This window comes from Phragmites australis, chromosome 6 (assembly GCF_958298935.1).
Source record: "Phragmites australis chromosome 6, lpPhrAust1.1, whole genome shotgun sequence".
Taxonomy (NCBI): domain Eukaryota; kingdom Viridiplantae; phylum Streptophyta; class Magnoliopsida; order Poales; family Poaceae; genus Phragmites; species Phragmites australis.
This window is the reverse complement of record NC_084926.1, coordinates 20,190,663-20,213,045: the sequence shown is the minus strand read 5'-3', so window position 1 is coordinate 20,213,045 and position 22,383 is coordinate 20,190,663. Positions and strand designations below refer to the sequence as shown.

General features: G+C 45.8%; 1 protein-coding gene and 1 pseudogene across 1 annotated transcript; both read left to right on the top strand.

Moving 5' to 3' along the window:
* The first annotated feature begins 5,406 nt into the window (after positions 1-5,406).
* LOC133922080 (ethylene-responsive transcription factor ERF110-like) lies at positions 5,407-10,470 on the top strand. The gene is made up of 2 exons (XM_062367243.1): positions 5,407-5,996; positions 9,569-10,470. The coding sequence occupies exons 1-2, from the start codon at positions 5,600-5,602 to the stop codon at positions 10,126-10,128; spliced, it is 957 nt and encodes a 318-aa protein (XP_062223227.1). The 5' UTR covers positions 5,407-5,599; the 3' UTR covers positions 10,129-10,470.
* Positions 10,137-13,003, top strand: LOC133923057 (pentatricopeptide repeat-containing protein At4g25270, chloroplastic-like; annotated as a pseudogene).
* Positions 13,004-22,383: the final 9,380 nt, after the last annotated feature.

Below are 22,383 nucleotides of genomic sequence, written 5' to 3'. Positions count from 1 at the left end.
GATATTATCGTATTATAGTATTGTACACCAAGCAAGCTGCAATTTAGAGGCACAAATAATCAAATACAAGTGGCAATCCGGAGGAACAAGCACATATGCGCTACGGTCTACAAACTACAAGGCTACAACCTACAAGCACATCTGGATCAGAGCACATCAGCAAATCGTCAAATTCACATCCATACACACACAGACATCCAGATCAGAGCACCTCAGAGAACTGAGAAGAGAGGAGGGAGAAGTAGAGAAGGGAGAAGGGAGAGGAGGGAGAAGCAGAGAAGGGAGGAGGAAGAAGGGAGAAGCAGAGAAGCGAGAAGGGAGGAGCAGAGAATGGAGGAGCGAAGAAAAGAGGAGGGAGGAGCTGAGAAGAGGATGAGAGCTCACCTTGCTGGATGCGTTGCTGGGAGCTGAGAGGAGGGGTGCAGGGGTCAGGCGACGATGGCGAGATGAAGGGTATGGAGGAGCTCGGGGCCACGGGCACGCAACAAGATGACGAGGACGACAACGAGGTCGACCCCAGGTCCGGTGGCACGGCAAGGGTTCTGGAGGCACGACACGGCACAACAATCCACTCGCTCTCTAAACCTAGCCCCTCTGGTTCAACGGTGCGACCTTAGGTCCGGCTTCATCTCGACCTTTTATTCCCCGCCCGTGAAGCATGAAAGAAATCCCACCAAGCCACTCGCTTGCATGCTCTGTGGATCCATCTTCTCGCCAAGCCGCTCGTTTGCTCGCTCCACTTCGGCGTCACTTTTCTACGCTTTCCTCCGCCTCCGCCCGCCTCGACGCCCGCTTTTCTCCATGTAAGCGCTCATGACGCCTAGGGTGTCGCTTATTCCCCAAAGCGTCGCGGTGCCGTTCGCTCAGCACTTCAGCGCGATGAAGTGAACGCTTATTTATGCCTTTTTGAACGCTGAGTATACTATAGGTATTTGGGTTTAAGTGGCACTTCATTAGCCACTATAACGTTTTGCCTTGCTGTGCTGTTTCATTGAGAGTAGGCTCATGATGTTAGCCTTACGATCAAGGGAAAGAATGTTGGATATTGATCTCGGCTCTAGATCTAATGCATCCTAATTGGAAACAACCAAGAGAAGAGGGGGAGCCTAGTCCCCACCTTGCGCTCTAATCGGGAGTGCATCCAAACCCAACTTGGCTACGGTCTCATCCCGTGCAACATTATAAAACCAGAACGGGGAGGGGGGGGGGGGAGTTCGGCACTATCGACCTATTCACGTGAGCCTTTGCCACCCCCTAAAACCCCAACCTATCCTAAGAGTGTCATCTACGGGGTGAAGACCGCTGCTGCCACCTTGTCCATGACTACGTGCCGGTGATCAGTTGTTGGACGTCATCACCGCCACTACGACATCAACAATGACCACATCAATCAGCTACATCACGCCGGCGATCACTATGGACAACATCTAAGGCCGGCGACATCTTCATCCACGTGTGCACCTGTCTACACTGCTCTTCCCGAGGAACCTTCATGCCATGGCATCATTAGGCTCAGGTATGGTTATCGCTTCCGCTAATTTGATGGGGTGTTCATCGATTAAAGCTAGAATTCATGCAATTAGATAATGTGTACATCCAATACTCAAGACATGTTTTGTTTGCAACCTAAGGTTGCCAAAGTATGTCAAATAACCTTGCCAAACTCGCCTAACTTGTGGCGAAGAAAAACGGCACCACAACTTAGCCATGCCTAAAATAATCTTTTTACATATCTAGTGATTATGACGCATGGGATCTGGTTGAAAAATGTTTGGCATGAGTAAATTGTGGCTGGAACAAAACACTTGCCTAAACATGCCAAACATTAGGTTTTAAGGCTATATTGTCACATTGCACCGGGTTTTAGACTTTCCTTCACAAAACACTAGGTTTTAGCTCAAACCTTCTCACTTTACCTCACCTTTTACTTCTCACCAAGCAATAATGGTCTTTTGTTTGTAACCTAAGGTTGCCAAAGTATGCCAAGTAACCTTGCCAAACTCCCCTAACTTGTGGGGAAGAGAAATAACGCCACAACTTAGTCATGTTTAAGAGAATCTTATCACATGTCTAATGACTAAGATGCATAGGACCTCGTTGGAAAAAAGTTTGGCATGACTAAATTGTGTCTGGAACCAAACAGCTGCCTAAACATGCCTAAGAAATTGTGGCAAAGTGTGGTTAGTTTTTTAGAAACACTAATATAACTCGTAGATATACGCACACTTACACCACCGCGTGCATGCCTCATATAACATCTACTGAAGACTAGAGATGCGAAACTTGAATATTAACGAAGTCACCATAAACACATCATTATCGACATGTACGTCACCTACTACTGAAAGAAAACTCCGTATCAGTGAGACACAAAGGATCAAACCCGTAGTTTGATCCCTGGTAGGGGGAGGGGGGTACAACTAACTCCACTAACCATCCAAATCAAGGCTTGGTTCTCAAAGTGTGACTAGGTTTGGCATCCACATGTGCTCCAAGCCACATAGTAGAGCATGTGGCGTTTAAGACACCAGGGCAGATCAAATGAGACAATTAAATAAGAGTTTTACATTCCCTTAATGCATAAACATGATAATATTTCTAGACAATCATGGCACTCCGAGTTTGTGAGGTCGAGAGGAAAAAGGAGGTGGCGAGCAAGCAATTAAGGGAATGGGCATGGGCCGGTGGATGGGTGGCCGTGGGCTGGGGCCGGTGGGGTATTGGGCTAGACTAGGTTAGCAATGGACAGTGGATTGGCTAAGGCAACATTCCTTATCGGGTATACCCATGAGTAAACTTTAAAACCCGTACCTAACTCGATGCTTCATGAGTACCCGACCCGTGGTGCTCGTAGGCAAAATTAAAATCAGGCCCATACCTGCACCCGTCGGGTGTGGTACCCAAGCTGGTGGGTAGAATTATCATCCCTACCTCGTACTATTGATGCCGTTATGCACTAATCAAAGTAACACATGTGCCCTGCAAGAATGTTACCACAAAAACTACAAATAATATGTGTAACATATTGGTTCACATGAATTTTGTAGGAATTTCATAGGAAATAATAGTCTATTTCTTGTGACAGAGAAAATAACCAGGTTTCGGTTCGGACACTTGCTGGATCAGTGCTAACATGCTAAGTGGTAACTAGGAGAAACTTAGAAGATCTATGGTGCCAAAACATTAGAAGAAGAAAGAGGGAAAACATTACGAGTCATATAGAGCGCGCAAACTTAGCGCAAGTGTTACGGAAAAGATAGGCAAATTCGCCTACTACTAACATTTCTAGGTCCTGGATATCGGCAGTTGTAAGCTTGAAATCAGGAGGGTACAGCGTTGAAGTTGAAGCTGTCACGTCCCGTTGGGAGTACAGTATATATGCGCAACGATTCTGAGTAAAGCTTCAGCCGTGTCATTTCTGGGCCATCCACGATACGAGTTTTAGTAGATACAAAAGATTTTGGCTCAGATCGGTACGGCACGAACATGAGGATCATGTCGTGTTTAGGATCTTGGCACGGTGGACGTACCGACATGATATGATGGCTTGAGCCATGCACGTGTCGGTACGGCAAAAAAGGGCACGACACAATCTATATGACCATTTTTTCACGTTTATCCTCTAATTTTTCTGATATAAAGCGTGAGACACTAAGAGAGATGTGTGAGTATAGGAGACACAAGTGTGAGATGGTAAAAGATCAATATGTAAGCATTACCAGGTAAATATAGAGCATGTGTAAATATAAGAGACATAAATATGAGATGATAAGAGATAAATATATAAGTATTGTCAAGCTATATGAAGTAAGGTCGTGCCTGAACCGACACAACACGATGACAGCACAGCGTGCCAAGAATTATGCTTGAGCCTTCCTAACATTGACTTGTATCGACACGGCACGATAAGCCGATGTTGAATCCCAGCACTAATCCTGAGTCCAATACAGTTGAAAGGCTAGAGCCAGATGCTGCGAAATTAAAGCGTAGATCAACCAATCAATTTTGCTGGATGTTGGCGCATCACCATGGCTGAGTTTGCCCACAGGATCTTTGACTAAGTCCGCATTGCACACACCCGTCTTCTCCTGTATGATGTTGGTGTTGGTCTGCGCCGACCATTCAACCTGAGCCCTTGATCTGCCCTCCCTTTTGTTGGTGCATGCAATCATCTCTGACCAGAATCAATAGTTATACGGTCTGTTGTTCCATCGCTAAGAACTCGTCCAGGAACAGGATGGATGGGGGTAGCTCCGTGACCATTTTGTTGGTGTGATCATCTCAGACCATGCATTTCATCTACCAAGGACCCGTTCAAAACACATGAATTTTTCCTATAGCTGCTGAAGGTGCGTATTTTTTCTATGAAATTCCTGCAGAATATGTTGGCCTTTTGCAAATAGGAACAGGATGGATATGATGGGGGTAGCTCCGTGAGGAACAATTAATGTTCCCGTTATCTGCCGACTCGCTTTGAGGAGAAGGTAAGAGCATCACGCGCACGTGAGAAATGCACTCGAGGGCAATGTCGTACCAAAGGCTAAGTCTACTACAATCTCTTTGCCAAGTAATAATTTGCCACTGATCTTATATAGTATAATGCACATGCCCTAGGCGGAGCCGCTGGCGAAAACGACATCATTGCCGCCCAGGTCATTGTGATCGATCCGTTTGACCATGACAGTGAGATCGATTTGGAGAGGCGATGGTGCTTGGTCTTTAATTTTGCACCATGCATGACGTGCAGCACTGAGAATTGAGATTGTTGATTACTTCCCTGGGAATTTTGTACCCTCCTGTAAGCTATTCTGTTGTAAGATGCCGGTGCCGAAAAACCACAGCTCACTACAAAATATTTAGTATTTCCTGAAGGTTATATATTAAAGTGGACAGCAGTGCAATAACTTCGCAAATTATTATCTTTTTCTACCTGTAGTCCTGTTGGATTTACTTTTGTATGGCTATTCTTTTGTCGCCGATTTGTTTTCATCATTGAAATTGTCCAAGTTACGCTAGAGTTATTGTCAGCCGCACGAGGAAACAAATTACTAAAGAAGAATTATAACCGTCGGCTTCACCTCCATTACATAGCCCACCTTGGTGCGGCGACAATTGGCCTCCACGGAATTGTCGCCTCTCTGTGCGGGTGACAACCGCACCCAGTAGAAACCTTTACCTACAGTGGTGGCGAGGAGAACTATACGCTGCTAGGGTTGGTGAACATGTCACCGGCGCACGAATCTCAGAGCATATTTGGCTGCAATAAATCTGTATGATTTTATTTAACATGGAGAATTAATTAGTGTTTATAGCAGATCGATCTTTTGCACGAAAGCATCAGAGATTGCGAAATAAAAGAGCTTTTCTCCGTATAAACTGAAGAATGATGGCAAGGAGAAGCACAAGACCTTTTCAGCACATCGATGCGTCACAAAGCAAACCTCTCTTCCGTATGACGGCCACCATCTTAGCTTAGACCCAACTAATAACTCCATCAGTCCATCTCCTAGCTCCCAACTAGGTCAGTCAAATACGCAAGGTGGTCAAAACCAAAATCCAAGCGAAGAAGCATAGTGATCGAAGGTGGAGCATCGGAGGCATGGCGGCAAGCGACCCCTGCCTGAGCCAGACGACGGAGGAGGCTCGATCGGCGACGCCGTCGCTGGCATCGTTGCCGAGTCAAGAGCGGCACTTCTCGCGGCGGCGGCGGCGGCGGCAGCAGATAGCACTCGGAGGGGGTGGCCGTGGCCGTGCGGGTGACGATGAACACTACTGGCCTGCGCCGGCGTCGTCGTACCACGCGCAGGCCGAGCAGCAAGGAGTGCACTACAACGTCGGCGCCGGCACGGGCACCTCCTCCGCCCCCTCATCGCATCATACTGCGGGGCACCTCGCCGCTGCGGATGCTGGATCTCCTCAGCAGCAGGCGCCGCCGGCAGGGGCACCAGCTGCTGCTGCTGCCGCTGCTGGAGGCCAGGCCGTGGAGGTGCAAGCAGGTACGTACTACAGTACTAATACAGTAGTACTACTAAACTATTATCTGCTGCATGGATCAGCTACTCCTTGCTGCTATAGCTACCAGATCATCGATCAATAAATTAGCAAGCTGGGTCCATACATGGATCGGAATCGGATAGATCAATTCATATATATCTCTCTTCTTTAACTGGATAGATGCTAAATTCCGGTCGACTGTTGAATGGCTATCCAACCACCGGCAAGTGTCTTCCTCGTCGAGTACTTCTAGTGGCAGATCCAGAGTCACAAAATAGGGGCTTACTTTTTTCTTCCTCCTCCCTCCTTTCATCTTTTTCTCTTCTTATTTCTCTTTCGCATCCAAACCTAAAAATTAAAGGAGAGCTGACAAGTGCACGAGGAAAAGGGGCTTGAACCCCTTACACCCTTCCCTTGGATCCGCCATTGCCCCCTCCTTTTTTCTGAGCAGAGCCTTGTCACGGCTCTTTCTCACCTTGTTTCCTCACCCAGCCTTCCTCCTCTTGTTTTTGATGGCGCTCTTGCTGGATCCGCGACCTCTGCCTCCCTAACATGGTGGTGAGGGGCCATCGCTTTGCGTCCCGCACCCCAGTATCACCCACCACCCACGGTTTCGGTACTGCCACTGCCCCAACTCTAAGCCTAGGGCCCTCTCGAACCCCAAATCCTAACCTCATCGGCAAGCCGTTGTGTGTTAACACTACTGCAGAATACCTCATTAGTGTCAGTTCAAAATCACCATCAGTGACGAGTTTTGAATCGACACCGATTACTCGGCACCGATAGTTACTAACTATCAGTGTCGGGTATGAAACCGGCACTGAAAATCACTATCAGTATCGGTTTCAACCACGAACCGGCACTGATAATAGATTATCAGTGTCGATTCTAAAATAGAACTGGTACTGATAGATATTCGGCAGCAAAAAAAATTGCACAATCCAAAATGCATCACATGTACATGCATCCATTCTTCTAATGTTTAAGTCACAATAAACACTTAATACATTAATTCAAACTACAAGCATTTCTAAATTACATTAAATACCATTACATGCATAGTTGATATCTAAAATTTCAACTCCAAATATTACATCAAAATGATTCAACGCATAAATGAGCGCACTCGTTGTTGCTTCAAACGGAAGTTCCATTGGACCCGTAAATAACAAATATGTTACTATCACACTAAAACTTAAGGTGTGACTGGTACTTTCCTTCCTGGACCTTCCTGCATTGAGGACCAAGTAATGTGTACTCTCACTGCTAGGCAAGAAAACGTAAGATTAAAGTCAAGCTATGATCCATCTATATCCGAGTGTTCCAGTAAAAATCCTATAGACAAAGAGTAACAATATAGTGGAAAATTTTAATATTATTGAAATAATCCTAACTACAAACTATAGGTTTATGTCATCAACCGTTTCAGCTGCATGTAACAGCGAGAGCCTAGGAGTCATTGCAAGCACATCTTTATTTTGTTCAAGTGCTTTCAATTTAAAATAGCTGTAGTCTAAAAATATGTATCCAAGTTTCAGGTTAACCGATTGTAGAAGCGCATGAACAACAGATCTTTCAGCCATAAGTCTTTAGTTTGTTTCAGAGCTTGATGCTGTTAAAGTGATATATCCTTCTTTAGAAAAAGCAATACTAAAAGAGATAGTGATCTTCATTTTATTGTTATCACAATGTGATTGTTACCACAGGTGATGTGCCACCAAAGTCCGCAATAATGTCATGTAGCCATTGTAGATAAGGAAGTATCTACATCAATTGGCATGTTAGTTTCTAAATTTGTTAGCTGCAAACTGCAATATTAACTGATCTTCTTATAATTTATAGTAAAGGGATTTTCATCTCTGAGCATGCAGATGCACCTAAGACAAGTCATATGTACATCTACATGATCAGAGAAAAAATGTCAATGCCATATCAATCAGCACATATGGATAATCTCGTAATTATGTCAAGTCATCAATTACAGAACAAGTACAAAACCAGTTACTCACTGGGAAGTGATGGTAACATCTAAAACACTGATATAGCGATACACATCTAATATCATGAAATACACATCTAATAATAAGCCAACATATTTTGAACTAAAATAAATATATAATTTCAGGACCTAAATTGGCTAACTATAATTTACTAACTTGAATTTGAGAACTAACCTAGGTATTTCGTGGCCCTTCCGGGTGGGAAGAGGATACGTCGTTGATGGTCTAGAAGCCGGGAGTACGAGCGTTGTCACCCGAATCTACGCCCTCCACCTCCTCTGCCGCTGCTGCTCGCCATGGGCACATCAAGGAGGCGACAAGGAGGCGGCAGTGGGCTAGCGCATGATGAGGACGAGGAGGAGGCGGCGGGCTAACGCATGACGAGGATGAGGAGGCAACGATCGGTGCGCGATGAGGATGAGGAGGCGATGGTGGGCCGACGCTTGACGAGGTTGAGGAGGCGGTGGTTGGCGCGCGATGAGGAGGAGGCGGCGGCGATAGGCCGACGCACGAAGAGGATGAGGAGGCGGCGGTCGGCGCACGATGAGGAGGTGGAGGCAGCGAGCCGACGCATGATGAGGACGAGGACGAGGAGGCGATGAGCTGACGTGCAATGAAGAAGCTGCGGACGGAGAGGAGGCGGTGGTCAGGGAGGACGAGCGGCGTCAGGCTGAATGGAGCAAACGAGGAGAGCGCTAAGTATTGGATATAAATATAACACATGCATCAATGCTTGTTCTAGTTCTAACCGGTACTGATAGTGACTATCAGTGTCGATTCTAGTTCCAACTGGCACTGATAGTGACTATCTGTACTAGTTCTTAAACTCCCACGTGTGAGTAATAATTGAGCACCAAGAACTGGCACTGATAGGTACTATCAGTACCGGTTCATGGCTGAAATCGGCACTGAAGTATCAGTGCTGGTTCCAGCCAAAAACTGACACTGATAGTGACTATCAGTGCCGGTTCTTGATGCCTCAATCGTGGTTCACGCGTGGGAGTTTAAGAACTGGCACTGATATGCCAACAATACAGGTTACGTTCAAATCGACACTGATGAGACACTACTTATGATCTGTTCTGTAGTAGTGTAACCATCGACGTTTTCATGACTAGCGTGTATGATAATTGTAATCTTAATAATTGTAATCTTAATCATTCATCATGTCCAACGGCTGTTTTGCTGGTCAATCGATTTATTACATCATCAAAATATTTGATTACGTTGAAGTATACTATTGCCCATGCCCACCATCCTTTAGTTATGTTAAGCTTTTAGGTGATTTGGTTGGTTCACGAAGCTCAAGAGATTGGCTACATTTAGGAAGCACGTTTCGCTCCCATTTTAGCTGTAGTGCAAACTGCTAGGCTATTTCCAGTATATTTGTTTTTAGAATACGTGCCAAGTTACTAAAAGGAAAACGACATCGCCGACCATGCATGTTTCTATATATCAGTACCCTCTACTCTCTGAGCACTAATTCGTCCCAAAACACGAATAAAATCATGTACGATCCTCGTTACACAGATGTATATGTAGCGAGTAGCGTTAACGTGCGCGCGCGCGTGCAGGTACGGTGACGAGGCAGCACCACTACCGTGGCGTGCGGCAGCGGCCGTGGGGCAAGTGGGCGGCGGAGATCCGGGACCCCCGCAAGGCGGCGCGCGTCTGGCTCGGCACCTTCGACACAGCGGAGGCCGCCGCCGCCGCCTACGACGACGCCGCGCTCCGGTTCAAGGGCGCCAAGGCCAAGGTCAACTTCCCCGAGCGCGTCCGGGGCCGCACTGGCCAGGGCGCCTTCCTCGTCACTCCCGGTGTCCCCCAGCCGCTTCCATTATCGGCGCATGTGCCGCAGCGCCCGACGACCGTCGCGCCGTTCCCCGACCTGATGCGGTACGCGGAACTGCTGCAGGGCGGGAGCAGCGGCAACCCCATGGCCGGCATAACTGATCACATGGCGCCGGCGTTCTCAATGCCACCTTCGCAGCCGTCGTCGGTGCAGGTTCTGGACTTCTCGACGCAGCAGCTAGTCCGGAGCTCGCCGATGACGTCCGGCCAGCCGTCGACATCGACGTCGACCGCTGCATCTTCGCCCAGCACGTGGCCTCACGTTGAGCAGCACAGGGAGTAGCCGAGTAGATGAAGCGCATGAGAGTTCGAATGCTCGTGGCTGATTTTTGCTAAGCATGCATGCTCTAATATCCTGGCCTTGCTTGTTTCTTGGGTTCTCTTCAAATCTGAGCAACTGAGGAAACTAGTGCAAATTAGCAAAGGAGGAATCTCCCTATCTTTCAAAAAGGAATTACCAGAGGAATGATCTTAAGCAAATGATTATGAGTATAGCTATTTGTACCTATATAATTTGATGTTTGAAATTTGTCGAATGCTCCTTTTCTGTTTGAAATACCGTCCAGTATTCTGTTTATGCCATTGTGTAAAGCAAGTCTATTTTAAGCATGTGCTCGTTTTGCTATTGCCTTTACAGCCCAATCATATATCCAGCAGTTCCTTTTCTCATACACAGGAACAGGCTGTCTGTAACCTCTATTTCAGCTTTTTCTCTTAATAAAAAAACACGTCCAGGCGTGTTCTCGAAAAAAGGGGAAATTTGACTAAATTGTGTGGTTAGGGGCTAGGGCACCCTAACTCTCGATTTTGCGTGCAGGACACTCGAGAATATGTGATTTTGGCTCCAAGACACTGGAGGAAGGGAAAAGACCATTATGCCTTCTAGCTTCTCACCTCCTGTAGTTTTTTCTCCATGCATCTAATACAATCAATCCTGAAATTTTGCAGAATGATGCAATGCTCTGTTCTCCATACATGTAATTTTTTGTTGGATTTTTTCACTGAAATTTTGCATAATGAAGCTAGGGCCATAATAGTCTTTTTCCCCTCTAGTGTCTTGGAGGAAAAAAAAATCACATATTAATAGTGTCCAGTAGGCAAAATAGAGAGTTATGATGCCCTAGCCACAAAACCACAAAATTTGGATGTGCCACAGACAAATTTTCCAAAGGTAAGACTTTGTACATACGTATTTAAAACGTTGCCGGTGAATGCCTTTATATCTGTTTAGCGGCGCCTTTGGAAATTTTGTGTGCGTACCAGCACTTTACAAGCAACTTTGCTTGCGGCTGCATAATGGACCCAATCACATCCAACAATTTTTCACATGTTGATTAGTTACTCCGTTACTTTAAATGAAAACGACAGAAACCAACGTCCATATATATACGATAGACACGTACTTTCTGCAGCTTTATAATAGATCATTTGATATACAAGCTTCCTGATGAATCTAGACTAGGTAATTTTCTATTGTTACACACTACATGTGCATTCAAATGAAGTGCGTTTAGCTGGACTCGTAGCTAAGGTCAACATTGTTAATCACTCACTACAGCGCATGTTAGTCATATTTCATCAAACATCTTACATATCTAAAGCCTGCTAGGGATGTAACCTCCTGATTGGTTGTCCGTGTTTCCCGAGACTTCAAGCGATCAATCGACCGACCCAACTGGTTCCCTCAAATTGCTAAATAATATATCCCCCACTGTAGTCCGAGACCCTCAACCGCGTCCTCTCCAACCTTGAGTTCCACCCACGCCTCATCACCCTATCCCTCCTTGCCTCCCTCCTCTCTGCACTCCTGCACCACCCCTCCTCGCGCTGCCGCCTTGCTTACATGCTCGCCTCCACCCTGTTTCGCTCTTCCGCCGCCTCCTCCACCTCCATACCTCCCTCGGCCTCGTCGCCTACACGCACCACCTATTTGACCTGCTTCCTGCACGCGCTCAAGAGGATGCCTTCCCCTAGAACTACCTTGTTGCGGGGTACGCTAGCCTCGGCCGCCACGATGACACACTTGCGCTCTACCTTCAAATGGGCGAGCACGACATCCCGAATGACTGCTTCACTTTCATGTGCATGCTCGAGGCCTGCGCGGCCGCCAGGTCGGTTGTGCTCGGCTAGGCCATGCATTGTGATGTTGTGCACGTGGGTCTCGCCTATGACATGCTCGTGGGTGATGTACTTATGGATATGTACATCTAGTGCGATGACACTCCCAAGGCTCAGTGGGTGTTCGAAGCAATGCCTGTAAGGGACACTGTCTTATGGAACATCATGCTTGATGGGTGCATGCGGCCTGGGTTGTGGCCGTATTCTATGGAGATCCGAAGAAGGATGCTCAGAGATGGGGACTGTGGCCTGGGCTAGGTGTCTTCTTCTTCTAATGATGATAGTAAATGGGGACTAGAGATTCATACCTGAGTTATTCTCCACGGGCTCGAGTAAGAGCTTCCAGTTGCAACTTCTCTAATACAAATATACTCTAAGAAGAATGAGCTTGGCCATGCCTTGTTGTTGTTCGAGTTGATGCCAGTGAGGGATCAGCCACCGCAGTGATTACGAGGTTCTCATGATGTTCCAACTCATGCATGGTGGGCTCTGGGGAGCAGCCATATGAGACCACATTTGCCACGGTGCTCTCTGCTAGAGAGTTCAACCTACCATGGAATATTGTATCTGCATGGTGAGCATGCTACACAAGACAAGGATGATCAATGAGGCTATGGGGAGCAGCCAGACGAGGCCACATTTGCAAAGGTGCTCTCTGCCTGCAACAAATTTAGGGTTGGTGGAGGGTGGCATGAGGTCGTTCTCCGAGATGGAGAGCGAGTACAGAGTTCAGCCTACCATGGAGCACTATATCTGCATGGTGAACATGCTATGTAAGGCAGGGATGATCAATGAGAGGCTTATGAGTTTGTGTCAAAGTGAACGTTTTCATCAGTGATTCGACGGTCTTGAGGGCTCTGTTGTGTGCTTGCTCAGTGCACGACACCACCAAGACTACATAGATCATCGCAAAGAGGTTGTTTGACCTGGAGCCTGACAATGAGCATAATTTTGTTCCGTTGATGCAGATTTATCAAAACACGGGAAGGTTGGAGGATGTGGATGGTGGAGAATGCGAAGATGGGGATAAAGGGTTGTAATGTCAAGATGAATAGATCTCAATGAGTGCAGTAGCCTATGTTGGGGATGATGCTTGCCTTATTCGCTACCATGGCCTCCTTCTACGCTGCTGGCCGATGAGTATGTATGCCCCTGCCCGCATGGTTTCTGATTCCTTTGGTGGTAAAAATCTTCCAAGAATCTAGATATTAAAAGGTCCATATGTTTCCTGTTGCAGGTTAACTCATGCTTTGATTTGCCTATGGCTCACAAAGAAGATTGCCAGGACAATTCACCGCATATATTCTTCTTTTCCTCTTTTGTCTTGCTTCGCAAATCAACTTTTGACAAGCAACCCATAAATTTTATGCAGATCACAGTGCAATTTGCAGAGCAGCTTGCCCACATATTGCTCGCATCTAAGCAATAAAAACACACATTTTTATCTTTCTACGGCAATGTTTGCATAATTAACTTTGTGGATTTGCTTCCTTTTTTCGTTAGTTCTAGGAGAGTGAGTCATGTCGCAACTACCCCCCCCCCCCCGGTTCCTTCAACAGTCGATTCCTGTTCAGTCCGTCCTGTAAGGCTTCCTCTGTCACTCACATCACTATGTTTTCTGTGGTGTTAAGTTATTACGGGAATCTACTCAAATAATTCAGCAAATCAACCATCTATCTGTATATTTATTTATTTATTTATTGGAAAATATCCGTATGATTGGATTGGTCCAATATTTCACAAAAGAACATATCTATATGACTGGTGTGTAAAGGATTTGGTAGAGTGGTTAGTAGTAGGTTGTATTCCTAGCCTGGGCACTGAAAGGGTGATTGGTTAACTGCTGGCAATTTCCCCATACTTGAGATGAATCATTTAATGTTATGGTAAACCGTAAGCTTATAAATCGGCACTGATCATGTGGCAGGATGCACAGAACCAGGTTTGCATGAATAACAAGCTCCACAGACGAACTGGTCAAATTGGCATCAGGAATCATCGTAGTAAGACTGCAAAGACTACCAGTTTTCCTGGCAGTATGCGTTTGTAAAGCATAGGGTGATCTGGCTAGGAAAATTCTGATCCAGTTGTTGGTGAATTTTGGATCTCGCATGAGTTCAGGACAAAGATTCAATTTATTTTTGCGTAGTTGATGTGTACTCGTGCAGCTTTGGATCCCAAAATGTCACAGTCAATGCATGTAGTATTTTTTTCTTCTCTATTATTTAAATTTTGGACAGTCCTTTGCTTGATCCGGTTGACAATTTTTCATAGTAATAGGAGAGGGCTCCTTTTTGTTTGCTTGTAAAAATGATTGAGTTCGGATCTTTTGATGTTCTGAGAGGAAAATTTTGTTGACTTTAAGATTTCAGATTGTGGCAGGATGCACAGAACCAGGTTTGCATGAGTAAGAAGCTCGACAGACGAACTGGTCAGGTGGTAACTTGAGATCAAGCCCTTTTGCTCTCCAGTGAGTTGAGAACACAAATAAATGTTTTTTTATGTATAATTCAGGGGCAATTGGAATATCAGTGGATGATACCTTGAAGGTTGTTACTTGCCGGTAATTCTGACCTTGCTGCTCCATTATTATGTAAATATCATCTTTTTAATTTACAATTTGTAAATTGTTTAATGCTAGCTTTGCAAAGTGTAAATGTTTAGTGTTTGGTGGTAAATTAGAGCCGGTGCACCTAACATATAAAATTAATTTTATATGCAAATTTTAGTGCTGTATTAATCATTAAGTGATGAATATTCCCTCTACATTTTAAGCAGCAAGGCAAGAGGTTGGCATCACTTGAGATGGAGCTGGCTGCAGCGAAGCATCGAGGTTTTGTTGGAAAAAGAAGCCATTAATTATTATCGAAATAATGACTAGATTTGGAAGGAAAAACTAACGTGATGCTATCAGGAAGTCATGGCTTCCAACGGGTACACAACTTGATACTTGCATCTCTCTTATGTCTAGATTCTGATGCTTCTAACACACATTACAATAGTAATACTACTTAGATTTGGACATTCAATTGTAATTATTATGTTACAGAGTTCTTATAGTATTTTTAACATAAGATGTTTACTCTTATCAACCTGGTGATTAAGAGAAAAGTTTTATTTGCTAACTATCAGAATGTCGACCAATAGTTTGTTGTCGTGTCAGAGATATGGCCAATTTTTTAGAAGTGAAGTTCAAACAAGTTCCAACCTTTTCAAGTCACATAGTTATTTTGTTGAAATATAATCAAAGTCAATGCATATTTTGCCGTAATATGCACAATATTTAGACATTGTAAAATTGATCTTTTCGTTCCTCTAAAGTATCAACCTACCTGATAATCTCTTTCACCTATGAGGGTCAGTAGGTGCGTAAAGCCATGACATTTTTCTAGTAATAGTCTAATTGTCGTACCGAGGGTTTTTTTCAGTTGGTACCACAATGAAATAAAGTATAAGATTTTCTTTAGCCTTTTCCATTTCCCTTTTTCTTTTGTTAGATATGTTTTATTGTGTAGCTACTCTGGACTCCAAATCGGCTTCCGAGCTGGATACACTCCAGACATGGCACCCTCATGCGCGCACGGTCACCGGACCCTCTCGGACCGCCGCACACGGTACACCGGCGATATGCTCGCCAAAGCGCCACGCAGAAGAGCTGAGTTCCGAGGAACGCAAAGTGTTTTCCGACAGTCATTAATAGAAGACATAGAAGAAAAAGGAGATCAGAATACAAATGCTGTCACAAACTGACTGTTGTCCACCTCGGTTGCAACAAGATATTAAATGTATTAGACGTAACGAAAAAAGGCTTCAAGTTACAAACAAAATAAAACAGAAATATTGAGTGTTAGTACTTACATCATTTTTGCAACAAAGAGAACATTTTCCACAACCCAAGAAGTAATTGATTGCGTACATTTTCCACAACCTAAAAAGCACGCACCACTACTACAGAAGCGGTCATAGATGGTAGCTCATCACTGTCTGTTGTGCAAGAACTGGTAGTACAAATGTATCATTGCCGGTTCTTAATCTCTCGTGTTCGAACCATGATGCAGCCGTTTAGAACTGGCACTGATACCGACTATGAGTGTCGGTTTATATTACAAACCGGCACTGATACTCCAAATCTGCTTTGGTTCAATTAGTCTTTGGCTCACATCCGCTCGGCTAGCTCACATCCATGCGCTGATACTTTTTAGTGCCCTGCTCATCTCTCTCGCTCTCTCATCTTTCATGTCCGCATGGAGGCTTTATCCAATCCCATCTTGTCTCAGCCGCTCATCTCTCTCTCCATCTCCTCCTTCTCGTGTCCACCGCCACCTTCCTCCTCTTTCGCATTCACGCGGCTTGAGGCCTCGCCCTAGAGGTGGAGCGTCCACCACGGGGAGCGAGAAAAGCCAGCATGCAGCGGCCAGTGGTGGGGACCCAGAGTAGGAGGCAGGGACCCAGAGCAAGAGAGTAGTCGGAGCAGAAGGCGGGACCTAGAGATCATCGCTAACGAGCTCCCGATGTGGCCCCTCCCCATCGGCCTCCTCCCTTCATAGGCAGCGGCGACCGCAAGGCGCGAGTTGAGGACAGAGCGCACCAAGCCAACAAGCTACCAATGTGGGCCCTCCCCACTGACCTCCTCCCTTCGCAGGCGGCGGTGGCGGAGGCAAGCAGGGATGCGGCTATGGCGATGCTACTCCTCTCCACCTCCTCTGCACAGGCGATGGCGATGGAAAGAAGGGCGAGGAGACGACCGTGTGTGTTGTGGCAGCAGCCTTCGTGCCGCCTCATTTTCTTGTGCAAGGCAAATCAAAGCTAAGCTGGCACGACAATGGCAGCAGAGTGCACCAGCGGTGGCGATAGTCGAGCCGGCTCGAAATTGAGCCAGCTCATTTTCTTTTTTCTTTTTGGCTCCTAGAACCACTTTCACTGTTGGTTGGAGCCACGAACTAGCAATGATGGGAGCTTTTAGTGCCGGTTATGGAACCGGCACTGATAGTCACGCCTATTAGTGATGAGTAATCAGTGGTAGTTCAATACCCATCACTGATGGTGATTTTGAACCGCAACTAATGGCATATTCTGTAGTAGTGGACACGTCCTGAAGGGTTGGTGCCATCTCACCAATGGGAAGATGGAACATGTTAGTCTCTAGCCTTTAGCGGTCAACCAATGCCATCAATAGTGCACAGTCCATCAGGAACTAAGGGGCTGAAAGGATTGAATGGCCCAAGAGGGGGGTAAATTGGGCAATTAAAACTTCTATCGTAATCTAGAATAAATAGTAATCTTAGCTTAGAAGAAAGGAAATACGACTACATGACTAAGCAAGGAGAAGGCAACAAAGCAAGCAACCAAAGACACTAAGAAAATATGAAATTGAAAGTTTACAAGACTGTAGATGCTCAAATTAAATTGAGATGGATAAGAGAACACTGAATTTTTCTTGATGTATCGAGAAGTTGGTACTCTCCTCTAGTTCTCGTTGAAGCATCCACCAAGGATATCGCTCCCATTTGAGTCACCAAGACTCAAATTGTAGAACCGCAAGAAGGGTTCTTCTGCTAAAATTTTGTAACTTCCCCCTCTTTTCATTCTTCTTTCTTTTCTCCTTCTCTCCAAAGTATTTAGGGTCTTTATAAAGAGCTCTAAGCCAACTCTAAGTATTTTGAACACATTTAAAACTCAAATTATCAAACAAATACATATAAACATCATGTCACGATTATTATGCATGCTTAATCACGTGATTAGCGTCTTGGGATGTGACATTCGTTATCTGGGGGCTTGATATTGTGGGACCATTCCCTAAGGCTCCTAGTGGTTTTGAATTTCTGTTTGTGGTAGTCGATAAATTCACTAAGTAGATTGAGGTCGAGCTAGTCAGGAAGATCACCACCACGGCAACGGTCAAGTTCATACGATGGTTGGTAGTGCGGTTTAGTAGTCCAAACCGCATAACAGGACTCAATTTGTCAGTAGCACTTTTAGAGACTACTAGGAAGAGATTGAGACCAAAATATGCTATGGGTCGGTGGCACATCCCCACAGTACTCTGGTTGCTACGAACGACCCCCAGCAAAGCCACGGTCGAAACTCCATTCTTCCTGGTCTTTAGCACTGAAGCAATGACCCCCTCTGAGATTGCCGTCTAGTCTCCTCAAGTAACTAGCTACTCGAACGATGACCAGGTGGTTTGATGGGAGGATGACATAAACCTAATCGAGAAGCCCTACGATCATGCTCTAATTTGAGCAGCCTGATACCAACAGAGCCTCAGGCACTACCATGACCACAAGATGCAGAAGCGGACCCTGATTGTAGGGGACATCATCCTAATAAAAGTCTAGAACAAGGCAGGCCAAAACAAGCTCTCTCCCAAGTAAGAAGGGCCCTACACAGTTGTCAAGGTTACCCGACCTGGTGCAGTCAAGCTAGTTATAGAGGATGGTCGTGAATTGCACAATTCTTGGAACATAAACTAGTTGCAAAAGTTCTATGTGTAAGGCTGCCCGAGCATGAGCCCATTTTTTGTTTTGTAAGATCTCCTGGATAAGGCCGAGCTGCCCTCGCTTGTAAGCTTTTCCAATTCAAAGACCATACGCTCTGTTTTGCAGGATCTCTTAGACAAGAATGGACTCCCGTCGACTTGTAAGTTTTTCTAATTCGGGGGTTAGACCACCTGGTCAGTAGCCTTTTTGCCGACCAGAAGCTTTGGGGGCTAGAACAATTTAAATTTGTAGTCCTTTTCATGCTGCTAGTTTATTTTGTCTGTTCTCTCATGTGGTGAGTACCAAATCAATAAGGAGGGAATGAATGAAAATTTCCGCTTCCACGGTGTTAGGGATATGAGAGGCTAAGGGATAATGACCATGAGGCCACAAGTCCTAACTCGGGTCGAGTGCTAGTCGCCACTGAAAGGCTTATCACGCTCAGGGTTGTCCTAGGCATCACAAACCTAACTAGTGAGTGGTACGAAAAGTTTTGATCCTAACGAGCCTACTCACCATATGAACATAGGGAAAAATTATATAAAAGCAGGTCCTTGTATTACAAAGTGACCACACGGGTAATGCTTGGGGGTTGGTTTTGATAATTTGTTTTGTGTCCTGAGGATCCAAAAAATACTTGCCAATGGTTCAAACCGGACGGTCCAAAGAAGAGAGCAGGCTACGAATAGATAAAAGTTTGCAAGGTCGTGGAGCTCCTCTGTGGTCTTCTAGGTGCCATCAAAGCCTTCGGAGACTACCGAGATAAGGTCGATATCAAGGAAGTGCTCGTTGACAGAGGCAAGGGCAAGGTGGGCACCATAGGCTCCGACCTCGAACAAATGGTCACCCACGGTCTCGGAAGCTTGTGCTCAAGTGCACCCGCCTCCTCTGAGGCCACCAAGAGCTAGTCGACATGACCAATTACAGTGTCTCTGGGAGTGAGGAAAATTTGAACGGCAGTGGCCCGGAGCAACGAGTTGAGCGAAGTAAACACCCAACTTAGGTGATCGTAAAAATATGCCCACTGCTAGTCATTTTACTCATCATTTGCTCCAAGTCTCTGCACCGCCAACAGCTCCTTCTGGCAAGCTGATCAGAGAAAAAGGTCTCAAGCCACATAGGATTTAGCTGGTCGAGCCTCACTTGGCTAGCCTAGCACTATATGTGACCAAGTTGTAGTAGCGCCATTACACCTTGAAGATCACTCTGTAGGATCTCTCGCTCGACCACACACCTAAGCTCGCACTCGGCCACTGCTTCCCAATTGCAATTGGCATTGGCATCGTTGATAGATGTGGTCGAGGGCTCTGAGTTAGCAGGAAGGTCGGTCAATTCAGAGGCTCTACAACCACAGTAGTGACACAAGCCCATCAAAAAAATTAAAAACTTCATTCAGGTATGATACAAGGCTAAGTACGCAGAAGAGGGACCCTACGTACTCCACCAGCCCTTGGCATTCCACATGCAGCCTCACCTCGGCTTTGGGACCGGTGGTCATGACCCCCTCCTGGATGACCTCGAGGTTAAAGTTGGGGTCACGGCAGAAGTAGCACTAAAGAATGTACCCTGTCGTGGCTTTCACTACCTTCATAATGTCCTCCGCCACCCTCACTACTAGGATGCCCGAGAGCAGGGTGAACTTCTCCGCTAGGACGCTGATGGCATAGGCCCAACCCTGTGCAAACTCTTCATTCGGTTCAGTGGCTTCCAGCCCGATGCTCCTCAGGGGCCCCCACATGGCCATGAAGGCACCCCAAAGAAAGTTGTGGGTTGTTCACTCGTCCTGATGAGGACATCACTCTTTCGGATACACACACACCGAGTATTCCTCCAACAATAGGTCCATTGACACGAGCTCGTGCACGTCAACTAAATCATCAGGTGAGCTCGTTCCTTAGTGTTCCTTTATATTTTGATAAGGATGGGATGCTACTGAATAATTATGATGTATTGTTACTTAGGAACACGGGAGAAGAACAGCAAGTGCGCCCAAGCCAAGGTGGAGGTCCAATCAAGTTCGAGTCCGTTTCGGAGTCCAGGATCAGCCTGCACTAAAATCGTCGCCCAGGACGCATACGGACTCCGTTTTCGACGTTCTACACATGGTTGGAAAGCTAAGGAGATAAGCTTTCCAACGGGACTGGTCCCATATCCAAATTCTTTCTGGGTCAACAGAAATCATCGAAACAAGTGGATATCCAGAATCTGTCAGGGTGCTGCGCCACCATCTTTTGGGCCGTTGGGCCGTGTAACGTGTTGGAGTCTATTAGGGACGCATCTAGGGGTCCTTGGCCGACCCTAGTCTTTTATATACAGTAGCCGCCGCCCTAATTAGGGTTGGGTTTTGCTTAGATATTGATCTACACACAGATTGTGAGATTTTCGCTCTTGTTCCGGACCGACTAGGCCGCCGCAAGTGTTTATGGAACCCCAATTTCGAGTGCTTAAATTCTATTCGCAATATTTCAGATTGCATCTTCTACGTTCTTGCTTGTGTTCTCGGTACGCTTGCAGGGATTGAGCCTTCTTGGCGAGGTCAACCGCGCGACACGGTTGATAACCAACGGAGTTGTGGTGTAGTGATTGCAAGGGAGACGATTTGTTCGGGTCGAAGCCTTTGGATTATCAACGTCGAGTTCTCCATCCACCGACTTATCGCTACCTATCGGAAGATCAGGCCAACATTACTCATCAACTGGTATCAGATTTTCAGGTTGCCCGTTAGGTAATTTCGTTTTCCCCTTTAGATTAGTCTGTTTTTCATTACCTAGAGTCCAGAAAAAGCCAAAAAAAATCCGTCAATTTCCGCTGCCCTAGAATCCTTTGTGCCTTTGCAATTTTTGTTTTCAGTTGCGCGTTGTTGAGTTTGTGTCCATGGTCGAGTCTTGTTGCTGGTTTTAGAGTCGTGTTCTTGGTCTTTAGTCAACGCTCCGTGCTGTTTTGATCACGCCGCTATCCCATCGCCACCATCCCCACCAACAAGTCGAGCCACCACATTACTTGATTTGCCACCGCGAGCCGCCTTGTGTTACTTTCCGCCACGCCAACCCTAGATAGGTCGCAAGCCGCCTTGTATCAATTGCCCTGCCACCGCTGCCCTCCTTGTTCATCTCGCTATCATATTGCTTGCAATACCTTAAAGAGGTCAATTTCTGCAAGAGGTGCTTTGAAAAAAAACCCTAACTCGACAGGGGTTCGATAAAACGGCCATAACTTTCTCATACGGACTCGGAATCAGGCAAAAAAAAATTTCACGGACATCTACAGAAAAAGTTACATCCATTGCTCCCCCACTTTGTCGAGTTCTGCCAAAAAAAAATTCCCAAATTCGGCTCGGAAGATTGAGTATTCGAGCAACGAAGTTTCCGCACGCTTTTCAGAGAACGTGCTTGATTTTCTATAGGCCACATATTGCATCCGTTTGAGCTGAAAATTTCTGTGGTTGTTTCTTGTGTGCTCCTAGTTCAGAAAAAAATATCAGAAAAATACGAAAAAAAAATTCGTGATTCCTACTAGTGCTAAAAGACAAAAAAAGATGAGCACATGGAGAACACCCAGATCATTGTGCTCTTTGCTGTGTCTTTCTCTGATCATCCTTTTTAGCTTTGTTTCAGCTGTTGTGCTAGGACTAGGGACACGTGATAGACTAGCAACTGTGATTCATACTTTGGACACTTATTTAGCTTTGCTCATCTGATTACAGTTATTGCTAATCCTTGCTACCATATTGTGCCTTCCAAGCTCCACCTCCTTTGATCCGAACAGGTTCACTCTTGCAATCATCCTACGCTTCCAGACTCGTCACCGGTTGTTCCTCCTTGCTACGTTGGTAAGAACATTTGTAAGAGCGTGGTAAGACGCTTGAGTGTGTGTGATTCCACCTTCCACAACCTAGTAGTTGATAGGGATAATATTGTGTTGTCCTTTATTTTCTACTA